Source organism: Lampris incognitus, chromosome 17, assembly GCF_029633865.1.
Source record: "Lampris incognitus isolate fLamInc1 chromosome 17, fLamInc1.hap2, whole genome shotgun sequence".
Taxonomy (NCBI): Eukaryota; Metazoa; Chordata; class Actinopteri; order Lampriformes; family Lampridae; genus Lampris; species Lampris incognitus.
The window spans coordinates 22,061,328-22,080,860 of record NC_079227.1 but is presented as its reverse complement, the minus strand read 5'-3'; the positions used below and the strand labels follow the sequence as shown (position 1 = coordinate 22,080,860).

Below are 19,533 nucleotides of genomic sequence, written 5' to 3'. Positions count from 1 at the left end.
AGGGGATGCAGAGAAACAGAGAGGGTTACAGGAACATTTCTGCAGCTCCTCTTTCTGAAGCTCAGCTACTGATAGAGGTCAGTCACCACATGTGGCAGGAGGAAAGACAGAAGGAGAAGGGATTAAAGTTGAAAAAAACGGAATGCTTTGTAACGAGCATCTGGATATAGTGGTTATCAAATGAGTTACAGGACCCTTATAAAACTCTTACAACAAATTTGTTTACATTAGAAGGTGACTTCTAAGCATTAATAACCATTTTATTGATATGGCTTAGCATGTTGCATCTAGTGCCTTCCTTTCCTGTTTTTTTTTGTGGATTTTTCCCCCTTTTTCTCCCCAACTGTATCTGGCCAATTACCCCACTCTTCCGAGCCATCCCGGTCACTGCTCCACCCCCTCTGCCAATCTGGGGAGGGCTAAAGACTACCACATGCCTCCTCCGATACATGTGGAGTCGCCAGCCACTTCTTTTCACGTGACAGTGAGGCTTTTGGCGTGGGAGGATCATGGTATTCCCCCAGTTCCCCCCACCCCCCGAACAGGTGCCCTGACTGACCAGAGGAGGCGCTAGTGCAGCGACCAGGACACATACCCACATTCGGCTTCCAATCCGCAGACACGGCCAACTGTGTCTTCAGGGACGCCCAACCAAGCCAGAGGCAACACAGGGATTCGAACCGTTGGTAGGCAATGGAATAGACCACCATGCCACCTAGACACCCCTCTCCCTTTTTTTTTATCTAAAATTAATCTCTTCCTAATACGAGACAAAAGTGTCTAGAGCAAAATATTTGTCCTAACCTAACCATCAGGTTCAGAAATGTCAGGTGTAAAATCTCATTTTATTTGATTTTTACATTTCCATGTGTTTTTCAGTTTTCAAAAATATGAAACAGTTATTAATATTTTGAAGCCATCTGCTAATGTTAACAAGTTGTAAGAGCTTATAAGTATGTGTGTCTGACATTCTTGTGTAAGAAATGGGGTTGTTGTGAAGCTTCTAGTTTGGTGGTGTAGTGTTCTGTGCCTGTCACGTCTCACTCTCAACCTTCACCGCTGGCTAGCAGAAATGCGAACAGGAGAGCCGAGCATGTAAGTCTCTCCCTGCCAGTACATAGCCTCTCCAACAGCAAGCTCTATGTAGCACCTCCTCGTGGCGACACACGATAACTGGGTACACCTTGGACCTTGGCTGAACTACAAAGGACTCGGAGGAGGTCTGGCCCCTAGACGTGCGGTACGCAGGCCCACCGATGTGTGGCTATTCCCTGATGAACCAGCTCCCAGCCATGGGTTAAATAGTGCCACTGCCTAGTGGATACCTCGGGAGAGGAATAGGCTACGGGAGTAAACCCCTACAGAAAATCAACGTCTACAGTGCTGTGTTTTGTTTTTCTTGCCCTTTTGTGTCTGTTTAAGTGGGAGAGTACTGCTGGCGTCGTGTGCGGCTGCCGCTTCTCCCTCTCGTAACCCCCCTTCCCATCCACCCCTGTTTGTCTGTGTTATGTTTATCTGTTGTCTTGTTTCACCGCCGTTTATTGTAAAGCCACTTTGAGTGCTAGAAAAGCGCTATATAAGATTGATTTATTATTATTATTAGTAGTAGTAGTATTGTAAGTACCTTATTTCTCACTGTATACAGCTACTCATCATAAAGTGTGAGCAAAGAAATGTATGAAACAAACCTTTTTTGTAATCTAAGTGGGGAGTACTGGAATGTGCACTTCTGTCATTACATTTTGTTGTTCCAGGGTTGTCTTGGAAAGGGATTTAGGTGTGTGTGTGTGTGTGTGTGTGTGTGTGTGTGTGTGTGTGCTGTCTATAAAGGGATTACGTTGTAGGCCACAGTTATCAGTGGGATAAGAGCTGAGTGGTAAGTTTCCAGAAGCGTCTGCAGACCAGAGACAGAACTCACTAAAGTAGGCCAGCAGAGACATTCTGGGAGTAATTGGGTTCTCCCACAAATCCTGAGGGGAGCGGGAACATGACTGACACGTAAAGGATAGTCCTGGTAGGCCTCTGTGGCGATATCAGAGTTAATGGAAACATGTGCAGTACAGCTAAGATGGATCACAAATCTTAATTGTCAGGGCACACACATGCATACATAAACGCATACACTTACAAATACACACACACAGACATGCATGTGCACACAAACACGCACACACGTATGAACACTTGCAGATGGCTGAGTACTTGAGACAGCCTCTAATCAAGACATTAAGGTGTGTAGTGTATGAGGGAATACCAACATACATGAGTTCAAACACACATAAATGCAAACAAACACATACACACACATACACACACTAGGAATGTACTTTTCTCACCAAGGAAGGCTGACGGAGAAACAGTCCCATTGCTACGAGCCACCATGACGCTGATGCCCGTCTCAACGAACGGCACAGAGAAGTCAATGATCTCAGATCGCTCCTCATTGATAGTGAGGGAGCCAATGGCCATGTCAGCTCGTCCGTAGACCACCTGGGCGAGCAGATAAATAGAAATAGAAAGAAAACAATCCATATATATATATATATATATATATATGAGAAAGGACTTATAAAAGCGTACAGGGCAGTAGAGTTACAATAGTACTGTAGTTTCTCCCATGTTATTAAAGACAATTGTACCACTGGAAGTACCCACACATTTTCTTTGCCAGATATTATTTACGTACAAACATGTTCCTCCCAAAAGACTGATTACTCGGCCATATCTTGCAGATGAACAAAATTTGAATTTTTTTCAACAATCCCCATTGACTATGGAAGACGCTTTGCTACAACTGTAGTATGAAGTCAGTGAAAAGTATGACTGACAAAGGCTGTCTGTGGGGATAAAGGAGAAAATCTCTCATCACTTTCGCATCCTGGAGTGAACTGAGAATTCAGAGTCCTCCATAGATTCCTTTCTGCTGAGAACTAATTGTGTGGTGATTTTTTTTTTCTTTTGACAAATGTAGCGCATACACACACTTTACTTTCTCATATACATGCACACAAACTCAAACACACACACACACACACAGCACCGCTGCCAGGCACAGCAGTACAGGCAGGATTGCTCTCCGGAGAAACACCTGTTCGGGGCATTCACACTGAGATACAGCTGTGTGTGTGTGTGTGTGTGTGTGTGTGTGTGTGTATGTGTGTGTGTGTGTGTGTGTGTCTGTGTGTGTGTGTGTTTCCACCATATGTGCCTCCACATCCTCACACCGTTGACCTAGTTAGAGACCCATCAAAGGAGTATCCTCTACCGTGTGCTGCTGGTGGTCACTTGTATACTGTAGCACCACTGTTTGATCCAACCAGCAAAACCATATAGTCTCTATATTACAGTAGTCTTTTTACAGCAGTGACTGCACTCAAATGACACTCGAAGTCCTGAACGATACCTGCTCTCGCCACAGACCTACTTGTATTTATGGTCCATTGTGGCACAAGTTTGTTTAATTACAGGTCAGATCCAGTACTCTGGTTTGAAGGCCTGTTTATTGTCCAAATATAGATGGGTTATCCAAGTATAGAACATGCAGGTGGGGTAAAGCTCAGTGGTAGAGCATTTGACTGCAGATCAAGAGGTCCCAGGTTCAAATCCTGGTGCCCCCTGTTTCTCATAGCTTTAACTTTATAGACCCGGAGTCCATGTTAATGCAAAATTAGCTTAACTCCTTAATACTCGTAGCATAAAAATAAAAAAGAAGCACGTACAAACTCTGCCACTTCAGGCCATATGAAATGGGTTACAACAAAGTAGTGTGTTCAACAAACTTGCAGTTTAACAGAAATGTGATTTAATCAGGCCACGTCTCACGCTACTGTGACTTTTATTATAGAAGGCTCCCTCGCTGAAAAATGTGAATAAGCCTGGCCGTGAACTGTCAGTAAGAGCCTTGGGAGCCACCTAATGCAGCAACACCGGATAATGGCCGCCGCCGTCTGTATTGCCATGGCGATGCTACTTTTTCACAGACAATATGGTGTTTATTTCATTTGAAAGACTTGCGTAACCTGTATTGAAAACCCAATTTTGTGTAGTGAAAAATCTGGTAGTATCTGCTGCGATGCAGGAAAACATTCGACTTTATCAGTGACCTAGATAACGTTGCGCCATTTAAGTGTGCGTGCAAACCGCCGGGACCAGAGACAACCGTTTCAGGATGCTGCAGAGAAAAGTTGCAGCGGTGTAGACTACACCGTCTCAGCTGGAATCAAACCGGCTGATGCCGTCACCCGCGACTCAATTTGTCAAGTCGCCTGTGGCTGGTTTTAGAACGTCACCTGTTTTAACAGCCAATCAGCTCGTAGCAAAGTCACTCGGTCGCAAGTCAGTTACAAAATGTCAGACGGGTGAAGTGACGGAGTTTGGACGGACCAACTCCTCTCCTGCCTTAAATTCACGGCATACATTTGTATAAACTCCTGAGTATTCTGTTGAAGCACCCATGGACGGCTCCAAATTCTCTCGTTTTTTTTTATGTTTTTGCCGTTTCATCAATACTAGAACTTTAACTAACTATTACTATCCCCATTCATATTTTTGTTGCAGGCCACATTCTTTTGCAAGTTAGTTCCAAGTTTCAACTTGTCTCGTAGCGAATTTTTGGTTGTAAACTCCACTGAAGAGATGTGTTGATCGACCGGGTCAAATATAATCTAACTAGACTTCAAACCACAGGTGAGATTGGTGGTGGTGGTGGTGGGGGGGGGGGTACATGTTAGGGAGCAGGGTAGGGATGGGAATTATACTGGATTTATTTCATGGTTGGTTCTGTGATTTGTAAAATGCAAAATCCAATAAATACAAGTTTAAAAAAACAAACATTTGCCATCATTATCAGTATTGTACAACAGTTGGTCGTATTTCTGACTGAAGCATTGTTGCATGTATAACGATCACGGATAAGTAGACTTGCTAACCCTCGGGAACCCGGTGGTTCCCGGGCTGCCCCCGCGAATTCGCTACACATGTTCCTCAATTTTTAACGTTTAAGTGGTCCTGACAAGTACTTAACTCAGTTGTGTAGCTGTCAGCTGCTGCTGAGACTTAATCCATGATGTAAACAGTATCTATTTAGATATTCTAATTGTGATAACTGTCTTAATTGAGCTTCATGCTTCTTGATCACCCTATAGGGTTTTGGGTTCACCAACCATAGTAAAAAAATCTGTGGGAAACTTACATTGCAGTGATTTGATCCATAACTGCATTGTTAAAGTAGTTCACGTTTAAACATACAATAACTACACAGTGCAAAAACAGGTAGCTTTAAAAGTCCTTTATCTAATGCATACACCATATTATGCTTGGCGAGAAACTTTGTTAATGCTACTTTTACACTGGTGGTGGCACCAATGCACTGAATGGTACATTTTCTGCGGAAGCCTTTATCCTTCCTTTAAAACCAACCAAGCACTCTGCCTCACCTCTCCGATCATGCCGTTCCAGATCCCGCGGACCAGCTTGCCATGTTTGCCGTTGGTGACCAGGTAGAGGTCGTAGGAGAACTTGATGGTGCGGGAGAGCTTCTTCAGGATGTCTATGCAGAAACCTTTACAGCACAGTTTGGTGTAGGACTCTGAATAGCCAATAATACTGCATGAAGACATTCAGAAATACACATGGACACAGGTGAGAGGACACACACATGGTATTAAAGTTGTAAGTGAAAACCGATACATTAAAAGACAACCAATTTTTACATTTGCACCTCTTACGGCCTGGACTGTTTCTCAAGTCATACGACTAAGGCCGTGTGCTATGATGAACGGACACTTTTCAGATGTGTTGTTTGACTGCCAACACCTTGTTCATACAAAAGTAATGGGTAGCGGCTGCTAGGTGGGTGAAAAGCAGCCAAGTTAGATTTTCAGGGGGACTCTTTACATCTGCCGCTTTTTTTAATGTGAGCAACCCAATCACAACAAAGGAAACAAGGGGTTTTAAGAACAGCCGGAGTGAATATTAAGAAAGTAGACGAATATAAGTACAGAAAAGTTGGTAGTCCCTATATAGACTAGATATGGGAGCAGATCTCTCTCTCTCTCTCTTGCTCTCTCTCTCTCGCTCTCTCATCATTAGCTGCTTCTCCGGGGTCGCGTCGCCTCAGCAGATCACCCGGGAAATTTGAGGTACTGTCAGTGGTTAAGTGCTGAAATTAACTTCCATTTCCTGACAGCAGCAGCTGCCAAGGACACACAGCGAGCTGCTTTCTTTGTGTTCTCAGCAGAAGACAAGGCCACATTATCTCCAAAAAAAGATAGAAAAAGGTGAACACGGTCCACAGCCTTCTTGTGGCATCTTGTTTTATCTTACAGGGTGGGTGCTAAATTGTGCCCTGCTATGTCTGTACAGCGACTCGTTAGACTATGGCAGCAAAGTGAAGGACGGGAGATGCCTGGCTCATTAGCTAAGATCAATGTAGGTTAACAGAGTGTCTTTCAGACAGAAAGAGAAACCACCTAAAAGGTGCAACCATGTACACAATCATGCGCACGTACGCACACACACACACACATGCAGATTGCTACTTGAGACAGCCTCTAATCAAAAGACATTAAGGTTTGTAATGTATGAAGAAATACTGACGCATACACATGTTTACACACACACACACACACACACACACACACACACACACCAAAACAGTGATGATCCTCCCTTTGGCCTCACTGCTTAATGGGGTGTAAAAGCAAACAACAAAACAGAAAGAGAGAGAGCGGGAAAGAGAGACGAGAGAGAAAAACGAGCAAGACAGCGAGATAAAAATAAGGGAAAAAGGGAGATGAATGAAGGGCCACCTAAGGAGAGGTGGAGAGGCCGTGGCAACATGACTCAAAGACAGACTTACTGAAAAGGAGGTGGACAAGTTTGCTAAAACAAAGATTTAGGGCAAAATGTGCGTGCTGAGAAAGAATTGCTCTCTCTTTCCTTCTCCTCTTCACCATCCATGCAACTGCCACCATGGAGGACTACGAGCTAAGAGCTGTGATGCATGGTGGTTGTGTGTGTGTGCGCGTGTGTGTGTGTGTGTGTGTGTGTGTGTGTGTGTGTGTGTGTGTGTGTGTGTGTGTGTGCGCACATGCAAAGTTGATTGAGAAAGAATGCTTCAGCTTATCCGTGAGTCAGCACAGGAGATGAAAAATGACAAAAAGAGAGCAAATGGATGTACAAAAGAGCATGAGATTAGACAGGGGGGAAAAAACATGATCATTTAAAATTCCAGTCAATAGTTTTCAGGGCTTTTCACCCCTCAAAACATGTGTATTGGATCATTTTTCTGGCATTTAAGGCTCATTATTTTCACTGGAGTCAATAGCTCTGATAGAGGCGGAGTGAATTAATTGCTGTAGACTGAAGGATGTGGCCACCTGTCATCATTACATACACTCCACTAACAATGCACACATGCTAACACAACCACTGCACACACGGGGTGACACACCCCCTCTGAGGATTAACAGCAGCTGTGCCATGCTGTGCGCATGGCTCAAAATGCCCAAAAACTAGTGCAGTGTGGAAGGAAGCACCATGAGGGAGTTGGCCCGGGGAGACGTGGAAAGTCGGATAAGGAACGCAAACCAAGCAGCCAGACAGGGTTTTTGACAGGGCACGGGTTTTCAAGAGGTGCAAAAGAGAGAAGGGTGAGAGGGAACAGATGGAGGAAGAAGAGCTGCGGATCCTTTAATCTGCCATTACCGCGACCATTTAGGAACAAGTGGTAACACCAGAACCACAACGTCCTGCACTCAGCGTTGTTCACTGCTCGCTGCATGTTCACTGCCAAGTCTGACTCTGTATTGGGATATACAATTGGCCTCCTTGGCCGCTACAAGCACACTCAGTCAGTGGCATGTGGCCCTTTGGTAAATGGACCAGTTTCTGCCAAATGAAGCCAACTTTCTTTTCTTTTTTTTTATTAGCAAGACAAAATCTTTCAATTACCCTAAACATCTGCCCTGTAGGGAAACTGATGAGATTGACATTCAGCATTATTAACTGGTTTATGTCCTGGTAATTTCTCTCTCTCCCCCTCTCTCTCTCTCTCTCGCTCTCTCTCACTTTTTCTCTCTTTCACATTCTTTGACACTTTGTCTTTGACTGTCATCCAAATAGGACATGCGGGAGGATGACTGAGCATACGAGTGCACATTTACCAGTGAGGGAACAGCGCCATAGACAGACAAAAAGAGAGAGAGAGTTAGAAAAGTGAGATAGAGCGAGTACGAGAGTGAGAGGGGGAGAGAAAAGAAGAAAGGGGACAGCAATGTTTGTCTCATGCTGTGATAGATGTCCCCATGTTAGACAGATAAATCTTCTTTACGGGCAATCAATGTGCCATCTCACCCAACAACACCAGCTACATGTCTCTATCTCTGATTAATATGCCATCCATGCTACGCTCTTGCACCCTGCGTATGGTACACACAAAGACACATATCACATGTACACACACATGCACGCACGCGCGCACACATTCATGCACACACATACATACACACATGCACATGCATCCAGGCCACATTCATTGACAGATTAGTTTGTGCAGGATACGTCATGTGTTTGAATGGAGTAGCCTGACTGCTTGTTTCTCTTGAGCTGGTGACAAATAGGCTGCAGATATTAAACATGCCATGAATCTCTTATGAACCCGCCCTGTTGAGTGTGGTGCGATGTGAGTTCGTGGGTCGGAAGTTGATTTGGTGCACTCTCCATACATTGCATAACATTACACCCAGCATACTTGATACTAGAGCTGTAACACAACACCACTATCTGTATACCAAAGTGTCTGTATTTGTGTCTGTACTCGGATTTGAACCGGAAGCGGGCGTAGTCTGAACCGGAAAGTGGTTGAGAAACTTTTTCTGACAGTTACACTTCACACTCCACCCCCCCTTTTTTTTCCCCCCAATTGTATCCGGCCAATTACCCCACTCTTCCGGGCTGTCCCAGTTGCTGCACCACCCCCCCTGCTGATCCAGGGAGGGCTGCACACTACATGTCTCCTCCGATACATGTGGAGTCGCCAGCCGCTTCTTTTCACCTGACAGTGAGGAGTTTCGCCAGGGGGACGTAGTGTGTGGGAGGATCGCGCTATTCCCCCCAGTCCCCCCCCCCCGAACAGGCGCCCCGACCGACCAGAGGAGGCGCTAGTGCAGCGACCAGGACACATACCCACATCCAGCTTCCCACCCGCAGACACAGCCAGTTGTGTCTGTAGGGACGCCCGACCAAGCCGAAGGTAACACAGGGATTCGAACCGGCGATCCCCGTGTTGGTAGGCAACGGAATAGACTGCTACGCCACCCGGATGCCCCCTTCTGACAGTTACACTTGGATTACATCAAGTATATGGATTACATCTTGAACGCAAGATTTTGGATTATTTACATGTACACAAGATATAACAACTACATATCAGTCACATCATAATTTAACTATGTTACTCTAAAATTAGGTAAGAAAAATTGTCATTTTGTTTTATTCAACATTAAAGCTGGACAGAAAAAAATGGCTGTCAACAAAACACACTCAATTTATGATTGTATATCATTGAAAAGGGAAGTTTGCTGGTTTTTCGACATTTAAAGAAATCTATAGCATTTGGGTCCAAACATGAGAAAAAAATACTTGTCTACACCTTTTTTTTTCTGTGTAGAATGAATATCCGACCTGTAGTTGGATTTCATATAGTGGGTTTTCTCCAAAATTTCATTGAAATTAATACATTTAATCATGTGGATATCCAATTATGTCAGTTGGAGGTAATAGCTCTGTAATGGCTGTATTCTGTCATGCTGTGATCTGTGTTTGACAAACTGGAGGTGACTTCAGGATGTGCTGAGACATTCAGCACTCTGCACGACTCTGTGTTTAATGAGGCACGGGAAGCGTAGAAAGCCTTAGTGCCTAGGACACCTCAACAAAATGTCTCACTAGACTGTGATACAGGGAAGGAGAGAGGGAGCGAGAAAGAGAGAGAGAGGACGAACAGATGTATGTGTGCAGATGTTTGTGTGTGCACTCTAGCTGCTGTTGGCATCGAGTATGCATATGTTTGTGTATGTGTGTGTGTGTTTTCATGTGTGTTTTCATGTGCAGTTATGTGTGTAAATCACAATACACATACGTGTGCATGTTTGAGCGTGTGTATGTATGTTTGTCTTCGTGTGTGTGTGTGTGTGTGTGTGTGCATGTGCGTATGTGTGCACGCAAGTGTGTGGTGTGTGTATACCTCTCGGTGCGGTTGGACTGACGCCTGCAGGGCACCGTGTTGCGGACGCAGGTGCCGGTGCCAGGGTCCACATTCTCTACCATAACGAAGGGATGCTCCTCGAGCGTGGCCACAGTCAGGTGACGGTCATCAGACACCTGCTCCAGGAAGCTGCCGTAGCGAGGCCAGACTGGATAGCGCACCTGAAGGATCCCCCGAGCATACGTGCCCACCTGGAGAGGGAGGTGAAAGAATTTGGCTTAGGCCTGGGCATCAAGGTGTGCATCATTAAAATCCATGTTAATTTGAGACTCGCCCATGACTGCTGCCTATTGACATCATGTCTCTCTCTCGCTCTCTCTCTTTCTCCCTCCATGTTAAAGGATTTTTTAGGGAAAAGAAATGAGTGTGTGCTACCTGGAGGAAATTATAAGAGGATGAAAGGAAGCTAGAGTTGATTATAGCATGCTGAGGAGAGGAAGAGAACCCTCAAATGAGTAAAAAGTAAAAAGTGCAAGAGAGAAACGGAAAGCGAGACTAAGAACTGAGAGAGAGAGAGAGAGAGAGAGAGAGAGAGAGAGAGAGAGAGAGAGAGAGAGAGAGAGAGAGGCAGGGACGGGCTGACGATAAGATGTGACGTGGCCAGGTATCCTCCATAACTCTACACATGCTGTAAGGCGTGATTGTGTGAACATGAGCAGGAACCCCTTCAAGCCAAAAACGTGTTACTGTCACCTCAGAGTTCAAAGGGACAAGGAGTAATCCCCTCTGAGCCGGCACTGAGCTCTGTGAAACCGACTCTCTGAGAGCCTTAACGGGACTCTGTTTACTTATCAACCCAACCGACAGAGCTACACTTACCTCCACCTGCCAGCCCTGCAAAAAAATGCACCTTTATTTTGCTCCAACCCTGCGATATATCCCCAGAGCTTGCAACACGCTCTGTTCTGCAGTCACACATTGATCTAGATTAATATGATTAAGGAGCCTGCATGTAATCAATCAGAGCAAACTGTGGTGTAGGTGGTGTGGGGCGGGGGGGGGTATGCCTTTTCCCATACGTAGGGCAGTGTTACATCTCCGTAATAGAGAAAAATTACAAACGGATACTTTGATAACTTTATTTAAATAGCATCGCTCATGTATGAAATGCAGCCCAAAGTGCTTTTCATTAGAAAGAAGCCAATTAAAACGATCACGAGAGAGAGAGAGAGAAAAAACTATTCAAGAGCATATAAAATGATGGAAGAAGATAAAGAGCCGAGTGTGAAAAATGATCAAATTTTTATGATGAGGTAGTGTGATTGAGAAGGTAAAAGGCAGTTTTAATTAAAAGTTTCATCAAAGAGATGTGTTTGCAGCCTTCATCTGAGGATGCTAAGCTTGCCTCTCTGATACATGGCGGTAACATATACGCCTCCATTATGGGCATAGTTAGATTGCACACCAAACGAACTGTCCAAGTTGGTATTGTTCTGTAAATGGATCAAACTCGTGCTTGGTACTGACCAATACCGAAAGTTCAGTACACAGTATCCGAATATGTATCACCAGCAAACATATACTCTTATGGTATATCACATACTTTTCTTCCTCCTGACAGTATAGCAGATTCGGCAGCTTACACCGGTCAAGGACAATAAATGGCAGAGAAGAATAGGGGGAGTCAAAAAGGAGTTGCAAAGACAACAAAGGAACAGAGGAGGATGACGGCTGGACAAGACGAGAAGGGCCAACACTGATGCAGACACACACCCCTTCCTCCTCCTCCTCCCATATATGAAGCATGTTGAACTGTCAGGATGTCAGTGGTGGAGAGGGGCATGAAAAGAGCATGCCACACCGTGACCGGTCGCCTTAATGGACGAGCTTTGTGGCGTTAACGGGGTGGGGGTGTAGAGGGGATGGAGAGGAGGATGGTGGGAAAAGTGCCGGCACAGAGAGATAAGGTTTTAATGAGAAAAGAAGGACAAGGAGTGAGTCTAGGGAGTAGATTTTGTGACTTTAGCAGTGTGTGTGTGTGTGTGTGTGTGTGTGTGTGTGTGTGTGTGTGTGTGTGTGTGTGTGTGTGTGTGTGTGTGTGTGTGTGTGTGCATGCACATTGTGTCCATGTGGCCATTTTTCTTTACACCTATAGTGATGTCTGACAAACAGTACCTCATGCAGAAATCTACAGCACTATCTGAATATGAGGACATGATACTTATAAGGTGATGCTGTATTGGGGGCTGGGTTATATCAGCACTTTGTTAGACTTCAAAATACAAATAAATAAACACACCCACACACATGCACACAGAAATAGACACACACACACACACACACACAAGCCACATACTCGGTCGAAGAACCCCTCAAATGCCTTCTGTGAGGAACTTCACACAAACGTACACGAACACACAAAAACCAAATAACACATGCACGCTTGTTCACAAACGCACACACAATTATACGTGCATGTCGCAACAAGCGCACCCATACACACCAACCGGGCAGTGACATTGATAAACTAGGCTGGCCGTGCCAGGGCAGGAATAAATGAGTTCAACTGTAGCTGTGAGATTATGCTGTTAGCTCGCATAGCTGCGATGGCCACCAGGAGAAGGGCACCACTTCACAACACACACACACACACACACACATTTTGTGTTATTACACACTGTATGGATATTCTATCCACTTTAATTTTTCCCCTAACCTCTGACTCTGTTCTAAGACCTGACCAATACATGCCAAACTACTTCCCATAACCTTACATCTGATTATACCCTTCAACACAAGAGGGACCCTTTTCCTGATGAGGTGCCCCACAAGGCAAACACAAATAGCCTCTTTTCACCATCCAACCTAAGACACCAGGCCCAATGAAATTTGGAGGACGAGCGAGAACACGTGAGAAAGCAACACAATAGGGCGTCCAGGTAGCGTAGCGGTCTATTCTGTTGCATACCAACACAGGGATCCCGGTTCGAATCCCCGTGTCACCTCTGGCTTGGTCGGGCATCCCTACAGACACAATTGGCTGTGTCTGCGGGTGGGAAGCCAGATGTGGGTATGTGTCCTGGTTGCTGCACTAGCGTCTTGTCTGGTCGGTCGGGGCGCCTGTTCAGGGGGGAGGGGGAACTGGGGAGAATAGCGTGATACTCCCACACGCTATGTCCCCCTGACGAAACTCCTGACTATCAGGTGAAAAGAAGTGGCTGGCGACTCCACATGTATCAGAGGAGGCATGTGGTAGTCTGTCGCCCTCCCCGGATCGGCAGAGGGGGCGGAGCAGCAACCGGGACAGCCCGGAAGAATGGGGTAATTGGCCAAGTACAATTGAGGAGAAAAAGAGGCAAAAAAAAGAAAAGAAAGACAGCAACACAATTAGGGTAGCAAACAGATTTGGCCAGATATAAGGGAGGGAGAGGATTTGAATATCTGTGACAGTAAGTAAGATTATATAGTAAAGACAAGGTCATATCTCATACTATGTTTCAGGTTAGCATTAACCTATCACAGTTCATGACTATAAGCACGAGTATGATAACAGCTGAGTAAAAAATAAAGTTGGAAACATTCCAACTAAGTGTTTTAACAATTATCAACATGCAGCATCCATCCATCCATCCATTATCCAAGCCGCTTATCCCAATCGGGGTCGCGGGGATGCTAGAGCCTATCCCAGCAGTCATTCGGCAGCAGGCGGGGAGACACTCTGGACAGACCGCCAGTCCATCACAGGGCCCCATTTCAGCAGCTCAAATATATTGTGTATTTCAAAATTCAATACCTCTCCCATACACTGAAGAGCCAAACATTATCACCACTCACAGGTGAACCGAATAACGTTGATAATCTGTAAACAAGGGCACATGTCAAGGTCTGGGTCAATAAGATGGTAAGCAAACAATCAGTCCTCGTAGTCAACATGTTGGAAGCAGGAGAAATGGGCAGGAGTTAAGACCTGAGTGACTTTGACAAGGGCCAGATTGTTATGGCCAGACGACTGGGTCAGAGCGTCTCTGAAATGGCAAGCCTTGTGGGTGCTCCCTGTCAGCAGTGGTGAGTACCTACCGACAGTGGTCCAAGGAGAGACAAACCACACACTGGTGTGACAGGGTGTTGGGCATGTAAAGCCCAACACGTTGCACGAGGGCAACGAAGACTATCCTGTCTGGTCCGAACCAACAGAATGTCTACTGTGGTACAAGTCACGGAGAATTTAAATGATGGTTACGGGAGGAATATGTCACAACACACAGTGCATCACACATACCCTGCTGCATATGGGGCTGCATAGCCACAGACCAGTCAGAGTATCCATGATGATCCCTGTCCAAAAGCACCTACAGTGGGCATGTGAGCATCAGAACTGGACCTTGGAGCAGTGGAAGAAGGCCGCCTGGTCTGATGAGTCCTGTTTTCTTTTAGATCACGTGAATGGCTGTGTATGTGTGCGCCATTTATCTGGGGAAGTTATGGCACCAGGATGCACAAGCCGGTGGGATGTGTGATGCTCTGGGCAATGTTCTGCTGGAAAACCCTGGGTCCTGGCATTCATGCGGATGTCAATTGGACACGTACCGCCTTCCTAAACATTGTTGCAAACCCAGGTACACCCCTTCATGGCAATGGTATTCCCTGATGGCAGTGGCCTCTTTCAGCAGGATAATGCACTCTGCCACACTGCACACATTGTTCAGGAATGGTTTGATGAACATGATGATGTGTTCAAGGTGTTGCCCTGGCCTCCAAATTCTCCAGATCTCAATCCAATCGAGCATCTGTGGGATGTGCTGGACCAACAAGTCCAATCTACAGCGGCTCCACCTCATAACTTACAGGACTTGAAGGATCTGCTGCTAATGTTCTGGTGCCAGATACCACAGGACACCTTCAGGGGTCTTGTAGAGTTAATGCCTCGGCGGGTCGGCACTGTTTTGTTGGCACACGGAGGACCAACAGCATATTAGGCAGGTGGTCATAATGTTTTGGCTCATCAGTGTATATGGTTATGTATAATTCTCTTCTCTATTCTCCGTAGTTCTCACAATGTAGTATTTCGTGCATTTCTTTCTTCCCGATACTCATGTGTCTCACAGCACTCATTTCCAGTTCACTGCTGGTCTGTCACTACCATATGGCTTCTACCGACCTGTGCTTCATGCTGCTTGTGAACACAGAGCGATTGGATGCTGAATGATTCTGAGTATATTTCTTAAGTATAATATAATGTATTTATTCATAGACTGATGACTGTGTCCTACAGGATGCTGTATATATGGCATTGTGTCCTTGTGTTGAAAGGGACGTCCCGTTCTCTCTGTACCACGCCTCTCCGTGTACTTGTAAATTACAGTGAGAATGTGATTGTTTATAGGCATCTGTGCCATCGCTTTTGTGAATTCTGTGGTGTCCCTACCCGTTGTGTGTATCCATGTAATAGGTCTGTGTGTGGTGTTTTTATATTTCTCGTGTGTGTTTGGGTACTGTACAGTGTTTTGTGTTGTGTTTTAGGTCTTTATCTGTTCTGTGTAACATGCAATGGTGGTGAAAAGAGTCTCCTTGAGGACAATAAAGTCTCAATCTGCCTGTCCTGATTTCTGTTCCACCATACCTTGTCCCAGAGTCTCTCTCGGTCCAGAGCGATGATGAACATGGAAGGGTTGGTGAGGAAGCCTTGGCTGTTGAACGACAGGTCCTTCTTCTCCCACGTCACATTCAGCATGTGCCTGCATCCCACAAACACACACACACACACACACAACATGCATAGACTATTTTACAGCCAAGTGAACATGAATATGTATACTCACACACACAGAAGAGCACACATACACAAACAATTCACACAAGCACGCACACAAAAGTAGGTGTATACACACACACAAATACCATCTCCTAATTAAACCTAAAGCTCCCCCTTGAAGGCGCCAATCTATCCTGGGAGAACGGCAGCAGCTCATTAGGGGATGATAGAGTTAGCTGATTGGTGGAGGAGAGACCGTTCGTTCTGAGACATCTCTCTCTTAAGAGTCAACCATGACAGACTGAGCACTGAATAATGAATCAAGGTCAATTTGCATTTACGACCACACGAAGCAGAGGGGCAAAATACCTAAGCAGTTTCCCTTCTCACCGTGTCCCTCTGAGTTAGTATCAAAACTGTGTGGTCGTCTTTGTGTGGGTGTTTCGTGTGATAGTACAATAATGTTCTACATCGCTGCTATTCATCACCCAATACAGTCTCTCCAGTACCTCTACTTCTATACAGTATACTTCTATACAAGGCTATACCTTGATATATTTTCTTTATATATTTTCATAGTTACTCTTTGGACTTAGGTGCCTTACTGTGCATACAGTTTGACCTTTCACCTGAACAGAGTGTTGTTGTCCGAGTGTTTGGCCGGCGTGCCGCAGTCGCTGTGTCCCTCAGGAACAAAACCTTTCTGCTTCTTGAAGCTCTCTGCCCCTTTAGCCACAATGGCCACACCCTCCCTCACCCGCTGCCGCAAGCTCTTCTTCCAGTGGTCCGTGATCACGCCAATCACACCGACGGGGAAGCTGATTGGCGGAGGGCTGTCAGGGTTGCCAACAGCCAGGCTAGGGAGGATCCAGATATAGCCTGGCCCCAGCAGGCCCACTTCAGACGCCTGACGAAACAGATACTGAGCCTCCTCATGGGAGCAATAAGCCAGCAGGACCTGTGAGTCTACCTGGAAACAGGGATTAAACAGAGCCCCATGAGACAGAACAGACAGAGCAAGTACACGTCCACCAACAACATCAACCCCAAGTATAATTCAACACTGAATAGGTGGCTAACGTGTTCACAGAACAATACAGTGGCAAGACCTGACATGTGGAGTCAGAACCAGTGAGTAATCTTGAGCCTCTGTTGGACTGAAAATGAAATCCTGGTTTTTTATTTAAAGGGTCCAGTCCAGAGTACAACACAGCGAGCTTCCCATAGGCATTTGCACTGCATTTTCCTGGAAGCTCACAGAACCCCAAGGATCAAACGTTGGTCACTTTGTATTCGATGTCATTATGTTAAACACACAACCAATACAAAGACATTTTGTTCAGGAGAAGGTAAAGACAGCATCTTCATAATCTAACAGCCAAATATTCCGTCCCATTCCTGCTACACTGCAGCTATGGGGTATACTGTGCAAAAACATATCAAAAACACCGACACACCAGAATAACATAACTGACTCACCACTTCCTCCTTCAACGCTAACTGTTAACAAGGCGTTGACATTACGGGAGTGGTCATAAGTAAAGAAGCAGTCTGAAATAGGCAGAATCTATGGATTTAATGGGTGTATCCGAAATGGAGGTGTCCAGGGACAAAAACTGAGTCTTAACAACAATCCTAGAATTTGAAATTCAGAAAAATTAGAGGATTTTGATCTGAAAGAGGCCATAATATCAACATTAAAAAAAACTGTCAAAACCATGAAACAGCCCAATGGAGTGATTTATAAAAGCAGCTGGATTATATCACAGAAAACTGAATCAGTTCATCTGGACATCATGTTTACTGAGTGAGAAACGTTTCATCACTCATCTAAGTGATCTCTTTAGTCTCAACTGACTGCAGGTATCGCCACCTTTACAAACAATACAGTGGCATCACGACTGAAAGCAATGCCCCTCTCTGTCCTTCTCCTCTCTTCAATCAGCTGGTGCACTGTTTGGGTGTCTTCCCGGCTTTGACAAATGCCCAGTTAAGATAACCACACTTAACCAGGGCCTGTTTAATATGGGATTTCTCCCCTTCTCCGGCCGCTGTGTCGGTGGGGATGTTGTCAGCTTGGTGGTACAGCATCCTAATGACTCCTAGTTTGTGCTCCAGTGGATGATGAGAATCAAACATTAAGTACTAATAAGTATGTGTTGGTTTACGGTAAATATCAACAATCAAATGTCCCCCATCACCAATGTCCCCCATCACCCACACAACAGGGTGGGGATACCTGCAGTCAGTTGAAACTGAAGAGGTCACTTATGCCCCTTTTCCACTAAATGGTACCAAATCGACTCGACTCGCAGAGTGTCGTTTTCCATTGCTGTAACAGTACCCCCTCTGTGTAGCTGGTCTGCATTGACTTTGGTACCCACTCCAGTTTTGTTTTGTTTTATTGGAACCTCGACAAAGGTGGTAACAGTTACCAAAATGCCGGTACTTTCCAGTAATGGAAAAAGAAAAAGTCGAGTCGAGTTGAGCCGGTACCATGTAGTGGAAAAGGAGCATTAGATGAGTGACGAAACGTTTCTCTCAATAAACGTCGTGTCCAGATGAACTGATTCAACCGTCTGCGATTTTCTTACCTGGATTATTAAGCATGCATAAAGACCAGCTGGATTATACTATGAAGGAAACTGACCAACAAAGCCAGAGATTGTTGAAATTTAGACCCCCTGCAAATTAAAATAAGATCAGGAGGGAACAGAGGAATGAAGAAATAAGGACAACAAATAGTAACCGATAAGGATGACTGGAACTGAGAAACATAGGATTGATGTTTGTAATATTATATTAAAAGCATGTGATGTTTGTAATATTCTTTTTCTTGAATTTACTTTATTGGGTTTTGTTTTGTTTCCTTGTTATTTTATTCTTCTTCGTTTTTTCATATACGTATGTAATTAAGTGTTTTCAGTCCTTGAGAGAACACGACACAAATATTTTTTGTCTCTATATAATATTCCAAAACTTTGGAATCCACAGATTTCTTGTTTGCGTTAAAGTCCAGCTATAGCATATATATACTGTTAATATATGTATTTTGTCCTACCTGTTGCAGCATGCGTTTTGTCCTCGCATCGTTAGCCCCGACGGACATCTCTAGAGACAGGACGTCCTGTAGGTTCCACAGGAAGTAGGAAGTATCAGTGTAGGAGTGGACTATATCCACAAAGGTGTCATATCCCGGCAAAAAGCTGGTGATCACCACAAAATCGCCCCAGTCATACTCTTCCATGAGCTGAAATAAGGGACAGATTAATGTCAGACATAAAGTAAACAGTTTGAGTGTCTGTAATTCAATCAAATGCGATGATGATGAGATCTGAACAATTAAAATAAGATGCCAGGAAAGTCGTGATTCACAAACCTGACTTCCAAATACTTTCCTGGGGAGCATGTCTATGTTCCCTCAACCCTATTTCATTGAATTTACCGTAATCTTAACCTAAACTTCCTTAGATTGGCTTAACCTCAACCTCTACTTAACCCAACGCTTACCTTAACCAATATCTAACCTATTCGATAGCTACCCCACAAGGCTGAGGGAACACAGGGCTGAACC

The 19,533-nt window shown here is 44.9% G+C and overlaps 1 protein-coding gene and 1 non-coding gene across 2 annotated transcripts in view; one reads left to right on the top strand and one right to left on the bottom strand.

The window, feature by feature from the left end:
• The window catches only part of LOC130127523 (glutamate receptor ionotropic, NMDA 2C-like), a 69,463-nt gene that overhangs the window by 30,772 nt on the left and 19,158 nt on the right, over positions 1-19,533 (bottom strand). Inside the window, exons 4-9 of the mRNA XM_056297189.1 lie at positions 19,021-19,209; positions 16,589-16,929; positions 15,828-15,942; positions 10,247-10,458; positions 5,436-5,604; positions 2,337-2,490 (exon numbers count right to left, since the gene is read on the bottom strand). Of these exons, the coding sequence (XP_056153164.1) occupies positions 2,337-2,490; positions 5,436-5,604; positions 10,247-10,458; positions 15,828-15,942; positions 16,589-16,929; positions 19,021-19,209 (1,180 nt within the window). The remainder of the gene's footprint in view (positions 1-2,336; positions 2,491-5,435; positions 5,605-10,246; positions 10,459-15,827; positions 15,943-16,588; positions 16,930-19,020; positions 19,210-19,533) is intronic.
• On the top strand, positions 3,546-3,617 carry trnac-gca (transfer RNA cysteine (anticodon GCA)). Its single transcript has one exon. It is a non-coding gene; the product is annotated as a tRNA-Cys (tRNA).